The following is a 21,632-nucleotide window of genomic DNA, read 5'->3' on the forward strand; positions in this document are numbered from 1 at the left end:
GTTGCACTGAATGTGGCTTTAGCATTCTCTTGAAAGGCAGAACCAACAAAACCAAACTCCCAAACCCCTGGGCGGTTCTAAAGTCCAGTTCAGGTTCCTCCTTGGACCTTCAGAGACAGCAATTTGTGGGCACAAAGACCAGTCCAAGGCTTCTAAGCCCAGCGTGAGCTCCCCTCCTGGCTGCCCGCCCACACCGCCTCCCTTCACTCGAGCTGCGTTTCTATGCTCCAGACCCGGGACCATTTTATCCCAAGACCACTCCTTTGTGAGATGCTTTGAAATGAAAACTCACACCCCAAATGCAATCACATCTACATTATTTCCCTTTAAAGAAGAACCAGAGCCCCCTCAATGCCTGGGGCACCTTTCAACCATTTCATGGAATGAGGGGACTGAGCCAGCATGAGGCCATTCACGCATATACATGCAGGTGGACGCGGGAGGGCCAGGTGAAAGCGCCACACAGGGGTCCTGGCAGATACTCGTGACAGGAGGACGCTTGCATCGTCCTACAATAGACTGCGCTCGTGCGCGCCATGTCGCTGTAAAGGACAGGCCTCTCCCCTGGGTTGGGCTCTGAAGGTTTTTAATGACTGAGGCGGGGACAGAGAACTCCCTGCCCGTCCCTGCCTGGCTCCTGGGATGCAGGATGTGACAGGGGACAGGTGGAGGGAAGGAGCAACTGCACAGCCTGGAAGAAAAGAGGTGAGGGTGGGCCATGGAGGGGCCCCCAAGTCTGTAATGTGAGGGCGTTAACACCGCTGGTCTGTGAGCCTTCGGGTCTGACCCTCACGGTCCCAGAAAGCACCCTGTGCCTGTCTGTCTGCAGAGTGTCCCGGGGGAGAAGCCCGTGTCCACAGGCCGGTGCTCATCTGAGGTGCGAGGGGCACAGCCAGGGTGGAGCTGAGGAGCCGCACTCGCCATGCTCACAAAGGGCCAGCGAGGGGTGTGAGCTTCCGGAGATGCCGGGCTCCCAGGTTCCCGCTAACGCCCTCTTCAGGGGGCGCCTCCACCCCACCTCCCTGCACACTCGCCCCACCTGCTTTTTATCAACACGATTTCCTCAGCTTTCTACCCGTCTGGAAAAGATTCTGTCATGTGCAGCACTGACACTCTCGCATAGACATGGGGAACTGTCAAGAGTTTGATTATGTTGTAAAACCACAAGGTGGGCTCGCGTCTGCGAAAGCCGGGCCGTTGGCCAGGGCTGCAGGTGACACCGCATGGGGACCAGCGCATCGGTGCTTCTCTGGAGCTGCACTGTGGACGCGAAGTGAGACGTGACACCCCATCACTGCAGGGAAGGTATCAGCTTTGAAAACCACGTACCCCGTAGTCTTCCCTCCATAAATTCTTTCAAAGACACTTGCTACCTGGCATTAGGATCTGTCCCACAAACCACTTGCTGCACTGTCTTGGGTCAAGGCTCAGACTAAAGGTCAATTCAAGATCTTAAAGTGCCCTTCCAAGGAGAGGGCTCCGAAAAAAGAGAGGGGAGACGACACAGTTCTGCAAGAGTGACATCTGGAAGGCGGACTCCGAAAATACAGCTGGACTGAGAAGATGCCAGGAGAAGCAAAGCGATCCTGTAAAAGGCTCACGTTGATTTTAGGATGCGTCTAGGTTTTACGAATCGTAAGACATAGGGAAAATGCCCATCTCAGGAGGGAGGAGACAGACTTTTACTAAACAGACGGCTTCCCATTCTGAATTCTGACCACTTCAGAGCAGAGGAGCTGATGTGGGACTTGGAAGACGGAGCCACCAAGGAGTTGCTTTGTTTCAGCTGCACCCCCACCCTGAAGGCTTGCCAGGGGGTGCTGAACTGCCTGTCACCTGGGGGCTGTGGGTTTGTGTGAATGGACTTGTAGGAACTGAAACAGCCTCTGCGGAGTAAGGACCCACACATTTTATTACAGCCCCTGCTCGCCGAGCCCTGACAGCTACCCCACACCTCTGCCCTTTGGATTATGGAGGGGAAAAAAAATAATTGTTTGATTTTCTGGGCCACAGAATATAAGACGGGGTCGCGATTGTCCAGGGAGCTTACACACTGAGGCAAGAAGGCGTGCAAACGGGAGCAGGAACTCGTCACCCTGTGGGTGAGCCAGAAGGACGACCCCCATTGCCCTCCTGGAGTCCACACGGGCTTACGTTTCTGTCTTTTATTAACATGTTCAACTCCAACTCCCACTCTCTCCTGGGGGGGAGAAGGGCAGCTGTGAATATCTATGGCATCCGCATTTCCTCAAGCCATGATTTTTTCCTATTAAGATTTCAACAGGCCCAGGAGCAGGCCCGGAGAAGGGCCAACAGAGAGCACAGGTGTCTGAGAACGACATAATACTGACTTCTCTTTTTTGGTAACAGTCCACGCAATGCACGGCCCTCTCTCCTGAGATACGGCGAGGCTGGCGGGGAGCTGGCGGAGGAGCTGTGGGTGGGACACTGTACCGTGTGACATCACGATCATGCAGCTGGTGCCCAACTGGACAGACGTGAGGATGAGCACTCGGCTCTGGGCTGGCCCCGGGGGAGGCAGGCAGCTTCCAGGTAAGTTCCCCGCCTCCCAGGAACACTGTCTGTCCAGTTCCCTCAGAGGCGTCCACTGGGGGCTCGCCACCTTGGCCACGGCCTTAGCCTTCGTCCTCCCTCAGTTCAGTGGGTAAGAATTTATACTGCTGTTGGCGGATCTGGGCCAGTTTTTTCCTTGCTTCTTCCAGTTCTCGCTCCTTCTTCAGCATTTCCTCCTGGGCAGCGATAATCTGGAAAGAAAGCAACAAGCTGGATGGATGTAAAATTTCCCAGGAGACTGCCCTGCCCTCCAGGGCCTGCCTCGTGAGCTCCCACAGCGCCTGCTGCACGGGACACAGCAGGGCACCCGGACGAAGTGCTGTCTCTGGAGACCAGTCTTGGGGCCACGGTTTGGGTTCTGAGACTGATGAGCCAGTTGACCCAAGAAAATAAGCTGACTTCTGGCCACTAACTTCATAGCCAATGTCTGTGTCATCCCTACTATGTGCCGGGTTCTGGTGTAAGCACGCTAGGTGGAGTGTCCCATCATCTTCTTGGGAGCACTGTGAAGTGTGCCCCATTGGCCACCCCATTGTTCCAATGAGGAACCTGAAGCTGAGAGAGAGAGAGTCCACTTCCCACAGTGCCCCAGCTAGGGGTGCAGGGCCTGGCCCAGGTATTCCCGAAGCCGAAGCCAGAGCTGTGGGCACTAGATGGCTTTCATATATTTATTTCATGCTTCTACGGCATGATCTGAGGAATATTTGCAAACAGGTATTTAGTGAAAAAGGTAAGTTTGTGTGCAAGAAAGCCAACTAGATTTCTTTCCTGTGGGCCTTCTCAGAGCCTTTACTAGGCCAACGATTGCTGTGATACTCCGAGAAGTGGGTAGAGAGTACAGCATTCCACACACTTATTGGATCAGAGACCCTTCTTCATAGAACTCCTCATGGAACTAGTGAGTCAGGAAACAGAGTCTGGTAAGGGTGAGTCGTGTGTTTCCAAATAGAGGGAGCGGTTTGGGAAGAGCTAAGGCAGGCATGGGAGTGAGTAACTTCAGTAACAGGGTCTCGGTGTCCCTGGTGCCGAGAAAACCAACCTCATAGAGTAGATTTATGTCACACGCACTCTGAACTGCAAGCCTGATTTCCTGGTTTCCCCCTCCCTCCCAAGCCCATGAACGCAACCTTGCCCAAGTCAGGCTACTCTCTGCTACCCCGTCTACTCTCATCAGCGTTCTGGGAACGGGTCCATTCATTCTCTTTCGAGCCAAGTATCTTGAGTGGGTAGCAGCTCCAAATGCATCCATCATTTTACTTACAGGATAATATTGCTCTCCTCCAATTCCTCTTCTCCTTTTTTATAACAAAATCCCTGACTTTCGGCTAGGCATGCGGCACTAAGAAGACTGCATCTCCCAGCCTCCTTTACGGCGAGGCTGGCCAAGTAACAGTGCTGGCCAATGGCATGTGAGAGGAAGCCATGCAGGCAACTTCAGGGCCGTGCGGCCCCTCCTCTACCTCTTCTTGCTGGCTGGAAAGCCCAGGTCCAAGTGGCCAAGGACAACTTCTTAGGGAAGGTTCAGCAACGGGGAGAAAGTCTGGGCTTATCAGTGGGTAAGAATGCAGACTGCTTATACCCAGACTGTCACACGGGAGAGGTAAACCTCTGTCTCGTTTAGGTCACTGTTATTTTGTGTCTCTGGTCTAACACAGTGCCCATCGTGGGAGTAAACATTGTCTGGACTTAATCACAAACCTGAGCAATGCCCCCCACAAATTTTGTTTTCACTACAACATCGTCATCATCAGCTTTGCCAAATGCTGCCTTCTGGGCTGCACGGACAAGATTGTCTGAGGCTCTTTTCACAGCATTTCCTGCCGCCTGGAGAGGAAACAAAACACACATTGTATTATTAGGAACAGCCATTTGGATCAGGCAAGAACAGACATGAAGGTGCAGTTCATGAGACTATGAATCTATTTATCATCTAAACATAACACAGAGGTTCTCTCTAGTTAGGATCCATCTGTCAGTGTCTATTGGTCCGTCCGTCCGTCCATCCGTCCGTCCGTCCATCCATCCATCCATCCATCCATCCACTGATTCTACCAACATTGGCACCAACCTAATCTTAGCTCATTCACAGATGAGTGAGATCCAGTTTCTGGCCTCCAAGGAACACAGTTTGGAAGGGAAGTACAATTATGTAAATAAATGACGTAGCGTTGTGATGTGTGTTAACAGAAGCCCTCAGGGCTGCCTCCTTGGTTTAGAAGCCCTGCCCTGTTCCATTTAGACATACTTGAGGACTTGGCACGGACATCACTTTCTCGGTCCACCTGGGTCTTGCCCACCCCAGTGCTCCTGGAGTGCCCTGTGCTGCCTTCTCTGTAGCCTTTACCACCTTGTGATTGCCTTTCTCCCTCATGGACAGGGAGTAACTTGAGGGCAGGGGCTGTGACTTGAATCTTTGGGTCCCCAGCACCTGGCACAGTGGCTGCCCAGGGTTGGTGTTCACTGAATGATTTTTTTTGTCAAATGAAGGGCTATGAATTCACACTCTACCCCTGCATGAAAGGGCTGGAAGCCCCACAGTGATAAGGCCTTTATGATGTACTTTCAGAGGCAGAGCTGGGCTTTACGCCACCTGCTCGAGGATAAGCAACTGCTAGAGACAGGCGAAGGGGAGCTCTTCAGTGTGAGTCTCTAGACCTTCAGTGAGGGCTCCGGCCCACACTGGCCTCACCTCATGCTCAGGGTGGCTTACTCTTAATGCTGGGGGCTTGTCTTCTGCCACCAGAGGTTTGGGATGATCTTCTAATGGTGGTCAAGGCTTTTTTAAAGCTTCTGAAGTCCCGGCCCAGCCCCCTCAGAGTCAAAGATTTGTGTTTGGAGGTTAAACCTCAGAAACTGAAAAATCAGTTCTCATTCAAAATCAATGGGCTCATCTGGTTGGTGAGCTAATGTGACAAATAGGGACTATGAGGGCTTGCATGAGAAGGGAGTGCTTCAATTCATCTCTGACAAGCAGTCAAACTGTGCTTATTTTCAAAATAGCTTTATGAGGTCAGAACTCATTAGTCTGCTTTTCTGATGTTGAAACTGAAGTAACTTGTCTAAGACCCTGTAGCTAGTAACTTATAGAGTTGGGATATGAATAGGTCTGTCTATTCAGAAAATAGGTCTGTCTATTCAGACAAGCTCTGGGTCATTGTGAGGAACCCACCCATGACGTTGCAGCATCCGGTTAAATCAGCAACAGTGATGCTATGCTAGATCTGTGTAAAGCCCGAGGCCTCACAAAAGCATGTTCACAGGCCAATGCAGGTATCTCCATTCCCATTTTACAGAAGAGACAAACTAAGGCCTGAAAAGTTTTGAGTGATTTGTATAAGATCATACCCTTAATGCATGGCAGAGGCAGGACTTGAACCCTGGTTTCTCTTAACTCAGAATGTTGTCCTCAAAAGTGTTTCCCAAACCCACAAATCACAATTCACAAACATGCAGCTCCCCACTCCCCCGCTGGGTTTATCCCAGGAGTCAGATGAAGGTGAGGGAGGAGGGTCAGAGAGACACTCGGGAAGACCAAACAACAGAAGTGCACGTCAGGACTTCCAAAATAAAACAAGAGTTCTGAGCTTTGGTAGAACTGTTCAAATATTTCTGCCATTTATGAAATTGCTATGACTCATGTAAACATATTTTTAGAACATAAACAATCTGCATCATAATACATAATAAAAATCTAGAAAATTGGAAACAAAATGTCCAAAGTGTAGGAAAATTCTGGCATGACTGGTTGATGCAATATCATGCAATCATTAAAAATGAGGCTCATGAAGAATGGGTCAGTTAGCTTTGCACAGAGAAATTATGAAGCCTTTCCTTCAAGGAAAAAGATATGTATGATAAAATGTTCAGTGAAAAAAAGCAGAATGCCTCTTGCCGTGATTACAACTAGACAAAACTATTTGGTATACAGATAAACACAGGAAGAGAAAAATGATAATCTCTGACAATGTTGAGGCTATGTGACTTTTTCACTCAAACATTTCTTTCATTGCGTTTCCAAATACTCGGTAATGAAAATGATCAGGAAAACGTATGCCTTGGGAAGGACTTGGTTGTCACCTTCACAAGCATGTTCTCTGGGCTCTGGGAAACCTTACAACAGCCTCGGACAAACTCCTCTGCCCTCTCACTCCCCGCTTAGCAAATAGAGAAGGAGGACTCCCACTGAAACAGGCACCGTCTTAGCGGGAGAGATGCTAAGATAAAGATCTGGTGCCAGTGCCTAAGAAGCTGCCCGCCTTGTCAAAGACAGATGTAAAGATAAACGTGGTGGGCCAGGAAATCGGAACCATGAGTGGTCTGGCTGGGGCTCTGGCAGGACAGAGGCGGGGCTGGCTGCCTGAGGCCAGGAGGGAGGAAGGACTTCCCAGGAGAGGTGACCCTGGAGCAGAGTCATGAAGGACAAGTAGGCGTGCCCCAGGCTGGGTGAGTGGGGAGGAGGGTCCCAAGGCGTGAGACCAGAAGGCCCCCGTGGAGAATGTCAGTCTGGTGGGGCAGCGGGTGTAGGATGCATGGTCGCACGTGGTAGAAAATGAGAAGAGTGGCACAGAGTTGGCTGATGGAAGGCCTGGTGGGTCATGCCAAGGAAGTGAGACTGTCCCCTTTGGCGACACTTACCCGCTCCAACAGGAGTATTTTCCCACCAGCATCAGTGACCATTACCTGTAGCCGCCTCATGGCCTCTGAGTCCTGATCGGCTTTCACCTTGCAGGCCACAAGCAGCTGAGCCGTGGAAGCGGCGACCTGCTTGGCGGACGAGATGAGCTTTTCCTCACTGGCGTGTCCCTGAACAGAGGCGTTGGCCGCCTCGCAGAGGCTGCTGGTCGCAGCTGCCACCATGCGGGCCTGGGGACAGTCAACAGAGAAGTGAGCCAAGGCCCAAACCTCCCGCAGGGGCTCCAAAACCCAAGTGGGCAGGAAGGAGAAGGCGACTCACAGCAGAAATCAGCCCCTGCGACCACTGTCCGTCATCCGCGGCATTGGCGGGGATGGAGCCCACCTAGAGAGTGGAGGTGAGAAGTCTTCATGAGAGCTGGAAGGCGCAGGGTGACCCGAAGCCCCTCAGACCCCACACTGCCCGAAACCAGAGAGAAAAACACCCCAGACACGCGGTACCCCCAGGGACACCCCCCATCAGCACCAGCATGAGAATGGACAACCCTTTCCCATGTGGGCCACTGGCCACTGCGAGACTGCACCAGCACGGCCGGCGGGATTCCCCTGGGCCACAGGGAGCCACTCTGAAATGCTCCAAATGGCCTCTGTTTGGTTTCCAGGTATTGAGTTTCTGGGAAAATGGCTCAGGAATGATAGATTGGGGCTGTCTTCACAGGCGCTTCTCTGCCGACCTTTCTCCATTTCAAGCATGGGAGCCCCTGAGGCCTCTTCTTTCCAGGGCCAAGGAAACTTTAACCGCTCCTGATCACAGAACCTGAAGCCGTGCTGTGATTTTTCTGGCAGATGATGCAAAAATGGGTGGTACATTTTCTTTAGTACAATTAAGCGCAGACCCTTAAGGAAATAGACTGTTTTGTGGGGGTGGGGCATAGGGAGAGCATTAAGAGGCTGGAAATAAGATGATCTCTGTTTCTATTTAGAAATTATGGCAACAAGTGAAATATTTTCTACTCAGAGGGAGTATCTATGGGAGGAAATACCCTTACGCTTGTGGGAGGTGAGTGGAGAGGTAACAGATGACTGTATTTGAATATGAAATTGAGGATCTGTCAGCAATTACAGGAATCACATCATGGCTTGGTGAATGTCAGGGGAACCTCAAAGTCCTGCATATAAGTTCACCCAAGTCCAGCTGAACCTCCTTTTCCAACTTGTTAAACACTTCGCCATCTGAGTCCCGCGGGGGACAGGGGCTCTGCCCCCCTCAAGTTTGATTCTCTAGACCAGGGGTCCTCAAACTACGGCCCGCGGGCCACAGGCGGCCCGCCGAAAACATTTATCCGGCCCGCGGGGTGATTTTGCCACCGCTGCCTGTCCTGCTTAGCAGCCGACTCGTCCCCGGCCCGCAGTGCGCATGTGTGGAATGTCTGAGGGACAGTGAACTGGCCCCCTGTTTAAAAAGTTTGAGGACCTCTGCTCTAGACTCTAGCAATGTGCCTGGCACACAGTTGGCCCTTTATCAAAAAAATGAAATTTTTAGGTAGGATATTCTCCTCAGTGACCCATTTTTGGTCTTTAATACTGATTAGTCAACAGGTACTTGGTAAGTAAGGCTAGCACTGTGCTACATCCACAGGGGATAAGTGAGAACCATAAAGGAACAGACTGCATGCCACTTAGGGAGACGTTAACACTGAATAAAATACCACACAATGGTTTAGAAAGAAAAGTATGTAGTTTGAGACTAAGACATATCTAAGTTCACAAGAAACGTCCTGGAGGACGATGGACAGCCCCTGGTTGGCGTAACTTCCTGTCTGTGCTACACGCTCTGGGGTCAGGACACAGCCATAGCCGTCCCTCTGTACACTGACAGCAAAGACCTTTTAATATCGAACAGAGTGACTGACAGTTACGACGACCCAATTTCCCAACCCTCACCCTGATAGGATTTCTGTGCTGCCTTTATATGGGAGAGGCTCGCTGGGGACACAGTTTGGAGGGGTGCTTTCATGTTGTATGGGAGAAACAGGACACAGGGAGTGTTTGAAATCGGAAGACCTTCCCATAGCCAGGATTAGTCTAGTGTACTACTAACTCTTTGGATTATTGGGGAAAAAACACACGATGCTTTCCTGCTAATGCAGATGGAACGGGTGATGGAGATGAAGCAGATTGAAGACATCTCAGATTGGAAACGAGCCTGGCCTTCTGGCCAATGGGCTCAGGAAAACCCTACTGCAGAGTTGGACAGCATTCAGCGACACAGTGCTCAGAAATGAATGGGGCCATTGGAGTTGTAAGATGGTATTATAAAGCCCTGGCTGTGGTGCTTATAAAGCCGCCACCAGGAAAACATGACAGCTTACACCTTTAAACAGCCTCATGTACAGAGGGAATATACATGTCTTGTTCAGGCCCTGATCGCTGCCCAGGGTGAGATGCTTTCCTTAACCAGAAGCAGGTGAGGGCCCAGAGCCAAGCCCAGGAGTCTGTTGATCAGGTCTAAGCAGAGTTTTCAGTCAGTTGGGGCAGACTGGCCATTCAGCGAGGGAAGGCACGGCCCTGATTTCCTTGATGAAGCCCGAAGCGTTCACCTCCTTCCCTCATAGGCCCTCATTATGTGAACGCCCTACCAGTCGGCCAGCAGGGTTTACCCACCTTTCCTTGGGCCACCAGCTCCCTCTGGGCTGCCGAGGCTGACTTGACCAGGGCACTTGTGGCAGCAGCAATGGATTTAGCAGCTTCCAAGATCTGTTCTTCAAAATCCAGGGTCTCATCCGCTTGCTATAACCAAAAGAAAACAGCATCACAGGCAATTCATATCCACAGAGGGCGCTTTCTGCCAAGCACTTACTGCTGGGTCACCTGGTGCTCAGACCGCCTATTGCTTTTTGTCAACAAACCACACCTAGGGTAGGAGGGCCTGAGCTGGGCAGCTGCCCCTCCATCTGCGGCCTCCCCGGGCCCCTCTCTAACACGTGAGCCCTGTCAGCACTGACGTTCTGCACAAATGTTAGATCAGAACGTTCTAAGGCTGACAATTTTTCCAGGCCAGACTCTCTAGAGACATAAATTCACTGTGAATAAAAATATCTCGAATGGTTCTATCGGCATCAATAACCAAAATCAAAATAATAATCAAAATCCAAAGAGTGGGTGGTGGCACATTCTCCTAGGGCTTAAGGCTCAAAAAATGGGTTGAAAAAAAGAAAGAAAGAGAGAGAGAGAGAGAGAGAGAGAGAGAGAGAGAGAGAGAGAGAGAGAGAAAGAAAGAAAGGAAGGAAAGAAGGAAGGAAGGAAGGAAGGAAGGAAGGAAGGAAGGAAGGAAGGAAGAAAGAAAGAAAGAAAGAAAGAAAGAAAGAAAGAAAGAAAGGAAGGAAGAAAGGAAGGAAGAAGGACGGACGGCTATCCCTCGTGAAACACCTGATCTTTCTGGGGTAAAAACAAAAGCAAACTCACATTTGCATTTTTGTGGCTGAGCCCGAGGAGAGTTACATACCAACCAAAGATCACCCTGTGATGGCAATGAAGCCCATCAGGTGGAGCTGTTCCGTGACCCGCCGGAGGCCCGGCTGCACCTGGGAGGAACACTGGCCACCACGGCGTAGGGCTGTCAGGCCATTAGGACTCTGCTGTAAATTTGCCACCACCATGCCATGCCTTGTGCGGCCAAAACCACCTGGGAAGTTGAAGTCAAGCTTCTGGGAAGTGGAGCAAATGTGAAGACCGGGGTCCTAGACTTGGTGGGATGGAGCACCGCCATTTGGAACAGTCAGACTAGCTGATGTTCAAGGTCAACCTCCTGCACTAATATTCTGCCAATATGGTTAAGTTTCCCCTTAGGCCCCAGAACGATAAAGACGTGGCTGGTCCCTGTTAGGTATTAAGAGATGGTCAGGTGTAGCAATCCTTCCCTGTGTATGTGTGTGTGTGTGTGTGTGTGTGTGTGTGTGGCAAAATACACGTGCCACAACATCTACCCTTTGGACCAATGTTACGTGTATGAGTCAGTGGCATTTAGTACATTTGCAATGTGTAGAATCGCAATATGGTTTTAAAAGTACCTACTAAGTGCCAAGGATTTTGTTAGGCACTCTCATATACATTAACTTGTTTTTCACCAAAGAACAGAGTTATCTATACCAGTGGTCACAAAGGTCTGAAAGGCTGGCGACCGCTGCTCTATACCGTAGCTATCTGCATCCTTATATTTACGGTGGGAAAGCTGAGGCTCAGGGAGGTAGAGAATTGGGCCCAAGGTCATGGCAGCTTGAAAAATCTAAACCAGACCTAAACCAAACCTCTCCACCTCCATAATGATATGTCTTACTCGCCAAAGGCCACCCCAGGGCATTAGTGAGGAATAATTTCAGGTCAGAGGCTTGAAGTCGGCTGCCTAATGGTCCCATATGCGACATCAGACAGGGTGGGCACGTGGATACAATTCTTTTTGGGTTCCCTATTCTTAATGGTCACTCCTTGAACCACGAGAGATGCCAATCTCATTTTCGTTTTTACATATTATCAAGATAACATTTCAGTACACAGGGCGTGAATCTGAAGGACGGTGGCAGCAGGAGACAAGTTCTGAGACAGAAGCTGCACAGTCTTTCTTTTTTCTGACAGTCTTGCCCTAGGAGCATTCAGCACAGAAATGGGTTCAGTTCCAGAGGAACCATTTTGGATTTCTCATTATGGGGTGGGGGCGGGGGAGCAGTAGTGGTAGAATATAACATTTGTTTACTGAAATACAAAAATGACTCATTATAAGATACTCTGGCCCTGGCCAGTGTTGCTCAGTGGTTAGGGCATCAGCCCATGCACTAAAGGGTCTCAGGTTCAATTCTCTTGGTCAAGGGCACGTACCTGGGTTGTAGGTTTGATCCCAGGCCCTGGTTGGGACATGTGCAGGAGACAACCATTTGATGTTTCTCTCTCTCTCTCTCTCTCTCTCTCTCTCTCTCTCTCTCTTCTCTGTCTCTCTCCCTCTCCCTCCCTCCTTTCTACTCTCTCTGAAAAGCAATGGAAAAAATATTCTTGGGTGACGATTAACAACAACAAAACAAAAAAACAAAAAAAGAGATACTACATCAAAGGTATTGCTATCCACAGGTCTCAGAGAGAGGACACTAGGCTCTGATACATGTACTCAATGACCTTGAAATAAGAGCTTTTTTGAAAATTCATTCTGCAAAAGAAAGTCATGCATATAACAGATTAAGGCACTGAGGAAATCACAGAATTTCTGAGGCTAAATTTTACAGATCAGAAAATAGAGGCCCATAGTAGGTCCCCAAAATTTCCTAGACTCCTGTCTCAGGCAGACTCAGCTACATCATACATTGCAAAGTTTAGTCCACTTTACAGGGTGGAGTGCCCATCAGCAGATTTCTGATTTTTCAAATTTTAGGATTCACAAATAAGGAATTTCCTTAAAATGAAGTGCTAATTCTAAGCATGGATAGATCTGATAGAATCACCTCATTACAACTGGTTGGAAAGGCCTCTCCCATGTCTTCTGCTGCCCTGCAGGCCTTTATTTATTTATTTATTTATTTATTTATTTATTTATTTATAACACATGCTTGAAACAGACATTCAACTTTGAAATATTTTTGACACCTGCTGATTTTTCTTAGAATGGCAACTGCTGTAATGGCCTTTGATAGATTTTTCTTTTTCTTTCTATAACACCTCTATGCTTTCAAATGGACACAGCAGAAAGCCTCATTTCTACGTGACATTTGCTCTGATTACCCCTTTGGAGGTTGAATAACCCTTTCACAGGGGTCGCCTAAGACCATCCTGCATATCAGATATTTACATTATGATTCATAATGTAAATCAGATTTACATTATGATTCATAACAGTAGTAACATTACAGTTATGAAGTAGCAACGAAAATAATTTTATGGTTGGGTCACAACATGAGGAACTGTATTTAAAGGGCCAGAACGTTGAAAACCACTGGATTAGGATGAACTAGAGAGTTTCCCAAGAAAGGCTTCGTAAAGCTGACTGGGATGGCAATGGGGACGGAGGGCGAACATTTAGCTGCTGCCATTTGGGCGGAGTCCCATGATGAGACTGCCGCCTGCCTGCTGGGCCCAAGCCTTTCTGCAGGCCAGGTTTATCGTGAACACGAACCACCACCCCACCTTCCCTGCTGCAAACAGACATCAACTCCTGCCACTTCCTCAGACCACCCAACCTCCAGCCTCAGAGAGCCGAGCTCTTCCACGCCAAGGCGGTGTGGTGCGAAGCCACGCGCCCCAGCCAGCACTCCCCTCGGCCTCAGCTCCCACCAACACAGAGGAGGGAACCTGGGAGAGGGGCGGGGAGGGCGGCCAGAGATGAGAGAAGGACACACATTGCTAACCACTGCAGAAAAGGAGAGAAATGGAATTGGCTTGGTCTTCAAAGGGCTTTCCTAAATAAAAGGATCACAATTAAAGTGCAGGATTTGTTAACAGAACTGGGGGGTTGGGGAGAATAAGAACGTCAAGGAGGAGCTGCCACACGGGGACCTGAGGGAAGAATCTGGAGACTGGGAGGGCGGGTTCCTCTCACTGAGCCTCATCCTCTTCTACTCACCAGAGAGCTCAGCTGGTTGGTCTCTTAAGATCCTCTTTAGCAAGAGATATTTCATTGATCTGACCAATGCTTCCCAAATCTGTCCCTCGGTTTACAAGACTGAGTGAAATCTTCACCCCTGAGTCCTTCCTCCCAACAACTGGAGCCAGTAAGATTGTTAAAATCATCTTCTGAAGATGATAACTAATCCTATACATGCAGTTATTCATACTTCTTTAGAGCATCAAGCGAAGACAATGAGTGAGGGAAACGTTTTCATTAATGGGCTAGGCGGACAGCTCGTGCAGAATCACCGGAGGACCTGGCTAAAGAGGCAGACGGTGTTCAGTAGGTCGGGGTAGGGCCCCGGAGCCTGCGTGTCTAATGGAGGTGTCTGGGCAACGCTGTGGGAAATGCTGGCCTGGGTTAAGGAAAAATAGAGACCAGTTAACTGAATCCTACCAGCCTGTGATCTCCTCCAGGGCACGTATCCCAAGCACAAAATGAGACAGAGAAACCTGTATGATAAATAAACGCTTGGTGGATGAATGTATTCATTCAAAATGAGTCTCCCGAGTTCTAGAGTCCAGCCAGAGGACGGTTCGCATGGTTGGAGAAGGAGAATGCACCGAGGGAGCATCCACATCAGTAACTGCCCGCTCCTGACTCCTGGGGGATGAAGGCACACACTTCGATGCACAGGCGCCTGCCCTGCTTAAGGCTGTGGGGTGTTAACTGGACGCTCTGCTGCATCCTTCACCTGCCTTTCATAGTTGGGGACATGCAGTCATGCAAATACAGCGGAAACACAGTGGCACTTTCCGTATTTTACTAGGAGGCTCTCTTCATAAAACAGTGCTGGGCAAAATAACACCTGCAAACTAAGACTCTGTTCTGCTTAAGGCAGGTGTCAGCTGCAGCCGAGTACTGAATCTATTCTCTCATCCTTTGTACCATGTTCTTTCCCTTGCTCCGCTCCACTCGAAAAGGTATTGGCCAGGTCACCACAAGCTTTTTTTTTTTTTTTAATCTTTATTATTAAAAGTGTTAAATATGTCCTCTTTCCCCTCCCACTGACTCCTTCTACCCCCTCTACCCCCACCCCAGGCCTTCACCACCCTACTGTCTGTGTCCATGGGTTATGCATACATATGCATACAAGGTCTTTGGTTGATCTCCTTCCCCCCACCCCCTTCCCTCTGAGATTCAACAATCTGATCTTAACAACTGTCTTTCCTAAACTGTCTAGCAGGCTGCTGAGGATGGCTTCTCCTCGCCTTGGTGTTTTGGTAGCTTCGAGAATGGGTTGAGCAGCCTTTTGCTGACATTTTTTCCTGGTTGGTGATCTCATGCAGAGCTCCCCCTTTAAAAGGTTAGAGGCCTGGTAGGTAAGCTCCTTCTTGGGAAAGACCACGCGTTGGGCTAGCTCCCTTGCTGCCTGCTCCCCGCACTTGGAGAACTCTGAGAGTTTTACTCTGATTGGTCTAAAGTTTAGGGAGCTGGAGGCTCCACTGGGGTAGGAGAGGGGGAAGAAGGGTGGAAAGGGGACAGAAAATGGGAGGCCTTTCTTCATTTTTATAGTGTTTTTTGTTTGTTTGTTTTTTTTTGTTTGTTTGTTTTTGCCTTTCAAGAATTCTGAGAACACAGTCTTTGTAGTAGTTCATTCATTTCCTCAATCCCCTTCCCTCCTTCCTATCTGATAAGGGTTGTTATAAGTAAATTATTAATATACACGGAGCATAACCTACTCATAGTAAATGATCATTAACCACTAGCAATTAATTTCATTATTATTTCTACTATTACATATGTTTTTGTGGTCTTAGCATTGTTTTATTCTGGAAGGAGGCAAAGGAGGTGGATGGAGGACATCTATAATACTGTCAACAATAAATAAAAATAAAATAAAAATTAATTTTTTTCAGACTTTGACCTAAGCTAGTCTGTTCTCCCTTTCAGAATGCTGCTATCCACTCATAATAACAGTTCTACTGGCTTTTTCTGATGAAAACCAAAAATAACTATAAATAAAAAACACACAAATCAAAGATAAATGAAGTGTCGAGTGACACACGATACACGATACTGACGGTACTGCTTCAGGTTTTAGTTTCTGATCTGCACTTTCTGACCGTGACTTTGGGGACGTCGCCACCCTCCTCTGGTACTGATCAGTTTTCTGTGTGTAACTTGACGAGCAAGCTACAACTTGGTAACTTTAGCTTACACTTGCTGTGGTTCCAAAGTAAATCCCCCTTAGGAAGCACTGATTAAAATAAGGAGGCACTGATTAAAATAAGCAGGGAAAACTCTTTCTCTTCCTTCCTCTCCACTGGCCTCCTCCACGGAGGAGCCCTGCCTCCTTCCTGCAGTATCTTCCCCACCCCAGCAACTGCCCCCCCCCGCCCCCCCCGTCCTTCCTGACGGGTCCCTGGCACGTGCAGGGCAGAGGAAGAACGTTTCCTTTCTTTCCCTTCTCTTTGCGAATCACATCCCTGCACCCCTGCCCTCAATGAACTTGAGGTGAAGGAGCTGAAGTCATCCATAGGATGATTCCTGCCTCCCTCCCTTTTCTCACAACTGGCCACAATACCAGATTACACCTTGTGGCACCGTCTTCCCAGTCAGGAATCATGCTCTGTTCTGTGTTACTGAAAGCCTTGCAGAATGCTTGCTATTAAAAACAAGGTCATATCATGTCAGAAACTAAAAAAAAATATTTGGATATATATATTTATAAGGATGAACATTCTGAATATGATTCAAATGTCCTTGAGGGAAAAAAAGGAAGCCAACGCCAAGTAACCAATGCCAAGTTGTCCCGCAACGGGAGTGAGGCATTTCCTGCCAGTTGGAATTGGGGGCGACCTTAGCCTGTATCGAAAGATTCAACTGCATCAGAGCCAGATTAGCTTCCCTTAGGGAGGACCTGTGGGTGGGTTGTCTTTAGGACCACCACTCTGATCTGTAATAATAAAAGCGTAACATGCTAATTAGACCAGATGTCCTTCTAGACGACCTTCCAAATGAAGCCGGGGCTGCCTGGGTCCTGGATGCCTGCTGGTGGCCGGAAGGAAGCCCAGGTCCCGGGTGCCAGAGGGAAGTTGGGGCCGGCAGCCGGGGGAAGGAAGGCCTACTCTTGCACGAATTTCGTGCATTGGGCCTCTAGTAGGTCTAATAAAGGGAAAACCTCTTAGAACAGCTGGAACTGAGAAGAGCTCATATCTGGATACAGCGCCTTGATCCCCCAGCACCCAAGGCTAGCCTGGTCTCAGGGAAAGCTCCAGGGAACCCGTCAGCAGACAGAGTGGGCAATGGAGAGAGAGCACTGACAAATGGTGATGCCTGTGACCTTGGAGGGGTCACCTATGCATCCGGATGTAGAATAAAGGCACATTCATGCCATATCCATTGGAAAAGTTTGCACCACTGGCATCTTGGGAGTGGTTTTCCCATAGTATCCATTGGTTTAGTTATTTTTTTTTTTTAAGTGAAAAGTAATGCCACTGAAATGACTCTATAATTGCTATTTCTGTTTGATGGAAAAACTCTTAAGGATTCTGTCACGTACTCTCAGAAAAGGGCACTTGAATGTCTAAGTAGGAAGCATGGATAAAGAAAAGGTAACAGAATTCTTTCCAAGATTAATCAGATACCTTTGTTACATCGTGAGCCCCTTGACATGAATCCTCTGTGTATCTGAGGAGGGTCTGACAAGGACTCATGGTTCTACTGGCGGGGAGTCACCTGAGAACCTGTGCTGGCCGAGTTCCCCGCCCACCATTGCTTTTCACACCCCATCCATCTCCTGGCCTGACCCAATCAGGGGCAGATAAGCGCAGAGCCCATCGTTCAGCCACATGGAAATGACCGTATCTGCTCCTGTTTTCCTCTCTGATCATCTGGTTGCCTTTCCTACTCACCCAATTAATCAATAAAGCATGCTGGTCAATAGCAAAATTACCAAAGGAAACAAGAAAATTACATCAATGGTAACAAATGGGCTTTATCTTCAGGTCCTATTAAAATGGTCTTTTTCTTTATTCATTATAACTTGCTATCTCTTTTCCCTGACCCTTTGCCATTTTGGTCAAACAGCTTAAGCTGCACTCAAAACCCTAAACAATGCCCCCTGGCTGGGTGAAGTTGGCATTGACTTGGGCAGCACCTTGAAAACCGCCTGAAAGAGCTCCTGCTGACACCCACTCATGGGTCCCTTCTCAGTGGGGAAGGACTCCAGGAGTGGGCTCTACATTTTAACTCCCGAAGCCAGGACCCCAACACTGCCTGTCCTTCCCTGTGTCATCACTTCTCTGCTGCTGTTGCTACACCTTCACCGCAAGCCGCTTGGAGATGGCTCCTAGACATGAGCCAAGAAGCCTTCCTGCCCCACTGCTCACCCCCTGGCTCTCCACCTGGGAGGGTGTTGCACACAGACATACACCTGAGTGCTCTTTAAAGGAACACGTCTTTTCTCCTCCCCAAAGCTGAGCTATTAGCACGATAGTTCTCTTTCCAGGAAGCGGTGCTCAGAGCCTTTTATTGAGGGAGCAGCACGCACTCACACATACTTCACAGGCTCCTCTGTGAGGACGAGGTCAAAGTCAACAACAGAAGGGGGTTATGTGCCAGAAAAAATATTTCATAATCCTGAACTTCCTGTTGCACCCAATTAGGCGATGGAATTACTTTCTGATTGCCGGCTTAGTCTAAATATTATCAATTTCTACTGACAAGTCAACCTATAACAGGAAATTCAACAGACAGAGTGTAGTCCACACCACTTTATCCTTATCAGATGCGTTTAGCCCTCACCAGGGTTTGCACAAAGCCCAGTGACTCACCATGCAGACAGCTGGCATGGCCGGTTTGCTTTATCTATTTTGTTACCTCGGGTGGAAAGGAAGGCGCTCCAGAGAGTTCATTTGTGCTTGAATTTTTGCTGAAACCTTGATAATGAAAATTACTAATTCCTAAAGTGAAGATTGGGTTAAAAATGAACTAAAATGAGATATAAGCCTAGATGTGCTTGGAGGTTACAATCCTGACCTTTATTTCATGTCACAAACACGGGGTGGAACCTTCCATTTTTCCAATGAGCGGGTCCCTTGAGGACTCATCACTGCACAAAACTAAGCTGCCCATGACACCTCAAGCTCTTAGGAAACATCAATAGTTATGGTTTGTTTCTATAATAAAATATAATCTAGCAACGCTGACACAGGTTTCCAATGCTACAAGAAGTGAAATATAACACAACGGAATGTAATGAGCGCTCCGTCTTCTAAGTCTACGTGTGATTTTCACACTTTCTTCCCTGTTGCCTCATACACTGTTTTAGGAACCCCCGGAGACAGAGCAAGACACTGTAGGAATATGTTTGATATATAGTTGGATTAAATAACAACCTAATATATCAAACATATCACACAGAGGCCTGCAGAGAAGGCATCCAGGTCTGACTGAGCTGAGACTAGTAGGCAGAGTGCTGTGGCTACGGCTGCAGGGCGGTCCCCCCCGCAGCTCCTTCACCTTCCTCGGAGCACAGTCTATCTGCAAGGGTGGAATCGGCACCATTAGCGTATCGAAGGCACATGCACCAGAGCTCCTGACATCCTCATATCGCCTTATACCGTCTTCCCAAGCAAACGGTGGATTCAATCGTGCAAATGTGTTCCTGATTCGTGTCTGGGAAATTCCAGGCAAAAAGAGATGCTTACATTTTAAGGGCCTGGAGTGGGAATAAACCAGGAATCATCTTCATAAAGCACAGAGGATTCTCGTTTTAACACAGGCAACCTGAGAATGTGGTGGGCAAAACCATTTAAGCAAAAACATTGCCTGTCCCCAAAACTATTCCTCACGGCAGTGTAAACGCTGCCCAGTTAGGGAAGGAAAGCGTGCTTACTCCCTGCCCAGGGCCTGGGTGCTGGGTGTGGAGGTAAAGGGTCAGGGATGTCCTGGCAACTGCTTACTCACAGTATCCTAAGTTTTGTTCTTGAGACTATGAGAGGGGATGGAGAAAAGCAATCAATCTCAAAAGACAGGTTGATTTGGCTGTCAAAGTGGGATTTTTTTTTTTTTAACTGGAAAATAAATTCCTTTATAAATGCAAAAAAGATATTTTATTTCATGTGGATATTACCACAAAGCAGACGGCACTCCTAGACAGACACTAAAGCTGTGTGTGTTTTTAAATGATCTAACTGGCTTTATTGAATGATTATAGTAAGTAGAAAGGTATTCTCACAAAAGCCAGGGTTTTTTCCAAACAGTTTTACAGAGAACATGAGCCATGTGGTGGGAGCTCTGGTCATGGGCAGAGGACACTCAGGTCATTCTAAAGCACTCCAGACGTTCCCATCTCCCTTCCTAATAGGACGCTGGGAGCGACCTAAAGTAGGCAGCCCCGTAATGAAATGCAGGGACTCAAATCAACAGTTGGGTTACCTCCGACCTTAACCAAAGGATAACTTGGCTTTCCATACATACATACATACATACACACACACACACACACACACACACACACACACGGTAAACACAAAGGCTGAATGATCCCAAGTAGGGTGGGAAGTGCCTGCTTACCCACTTCAGTAGCCGTCACTAATTTAAGTGCTCTTATTTTTAAAACATAGATGCTCCCATCACCCCAATTCCACCGCTTGTGTACATTCCCCACCTGTCTCTTTCATATGCAAGTGATATTTACAGAGTTGTAACCATACTGAGCATATATTCAGTATTCTGTTTCTTTTCTTTTTTTACTTTACATAATTCCATTAGCATCTTCCTTATGCTAGTCTTATCAACCATTATTTTTAATAGCCGCATACGTTTCCTTCAAGGAGACGTTCAGGGCACATCTAACCTCCCAATGCTACAAACCAGGACACAAAGAACAACCCTCTCTCACACACACAGAACATTCCTCCCCTCTGGATTTCCTCCTCAGGACAGATTCCCAGAGGTGGGATTAATGGCTCAAAGAGTATGGGCAAACCAAAACCAACCAGTGGGCCTGCACCAGCCCCTCTGACACTGGGTCGGCCCAGAGGGCTGGTGTGGACTAGAACTGCCCCCCAGAGCCCACACACCCTCTCCCAGTGCAGCCCGGCCCTCTGATGCTGGTCAGGTAACCTGCCTCTGAGTCTGTGTTCGGGGAGCAGGGATGGAGACAGCGCTGCCTCGTGGACTTGTTGCCAGGATCAGGTGAATTAATCCATGTTCAGTACCTAGAAGATTGCCTGGCACATGATTGGCACCCAATCAATGTGAGCTTTTTGTTTGCTTTCCTTTTTCTTGTTCTTTTTGCTAAGGCCATCAGCTCAGGGTTCTATGGAATAATTTTGACTTCAAGCATTTTCCTAGGAAGTAGTAGATACAAGTCCCAGAAGCCCATTTTCAGGGATGGTGATAAGTGACTGCCTTATTGTATGTTGGGCACTGTGTTCCTAAATGATCTAATTTGTTATAATAATCCTATATTGTGGGAACTCTTAATAACTTTGTTTTTCAGATCAAGGGTCGTCAGGTAAATAAAGGGCCGGCAGAGGGCAACCCACGTTCAGGGACAGACGAGAACTCAGAAGGACCCGGCCAAGGACAGAGGGAGTGGGATGGGACAGGAGCTCTTGGAATGTGGTGACCTTAGTGTTAAATCAGCACCAGGCTCATGCTCAGGGAGAATGAGTGTCAGCTGACAGGACTTGAGCACTAGCAGACTGAAGCTCTCTCAAGAGAGGCCACTGCAATAAAGCACGTAAGAAAAAGGAAAGACAAATTAAGCATGACGCCTCTAAATATTAGTCGAGGGTTGCCGCTTGCTTCTTAAGCTGAAAGCCCA

The 21,632-nt window shown here is 48.4% G+C and overlaps 1 protein-coding gene across 2 annotated transcripts in view; it reads right to left on the bottom strand.

Annotated features, from left to right (window-relative positions):
• Positions 1-1,894: 1,894 nt before the first annotated feature.
• The window catches only part of TLN2 (talin 2), a 428,326-nt gene continuing 408,588 nt past the window's right edge, over positions 1,895-21,632 (bottom strand). For both annotated transcript variants that reach the window (XM_081089528.1, XM_081089529.1), the window contains 5 exons: positions 9,871-9,996; positions 7,529-7,591; positions 7,255-7,437; positions 4,273-4,398; positions 1,895-2,765 (listed from right to left, as the gene is read on the bottom strand). In XM_081089528.1, the coding sequence (XP_080945654.1) occupies positions 2,637-2,765; positions 4,273-4,398; positions 7,255-7,437; positions 7,529-7,591; positions 9,871-9,996 (627 nt within the window). In that variant the 3' untranslated portion in view covers positions 1,895-2,636. The remainder of the gene's footprint in view (positions 2,766-4,272; positions 4,399-7,254; positions 7,438-7,528; positions 7,592-9,870; positions 9,997-21,632) is intronic.

Source organism: Myotis nattereri, assembly GCF_964212035.1.
Source record: "Myotis nattereri genome assembly, chromosome: 1".
NCBI classification, from domain to species: Eukaryota; Metazoa; Chordata; class Mammalia; order Chiroptera; family Vespertilionidae; genus Myotis; species Myotis nattereri.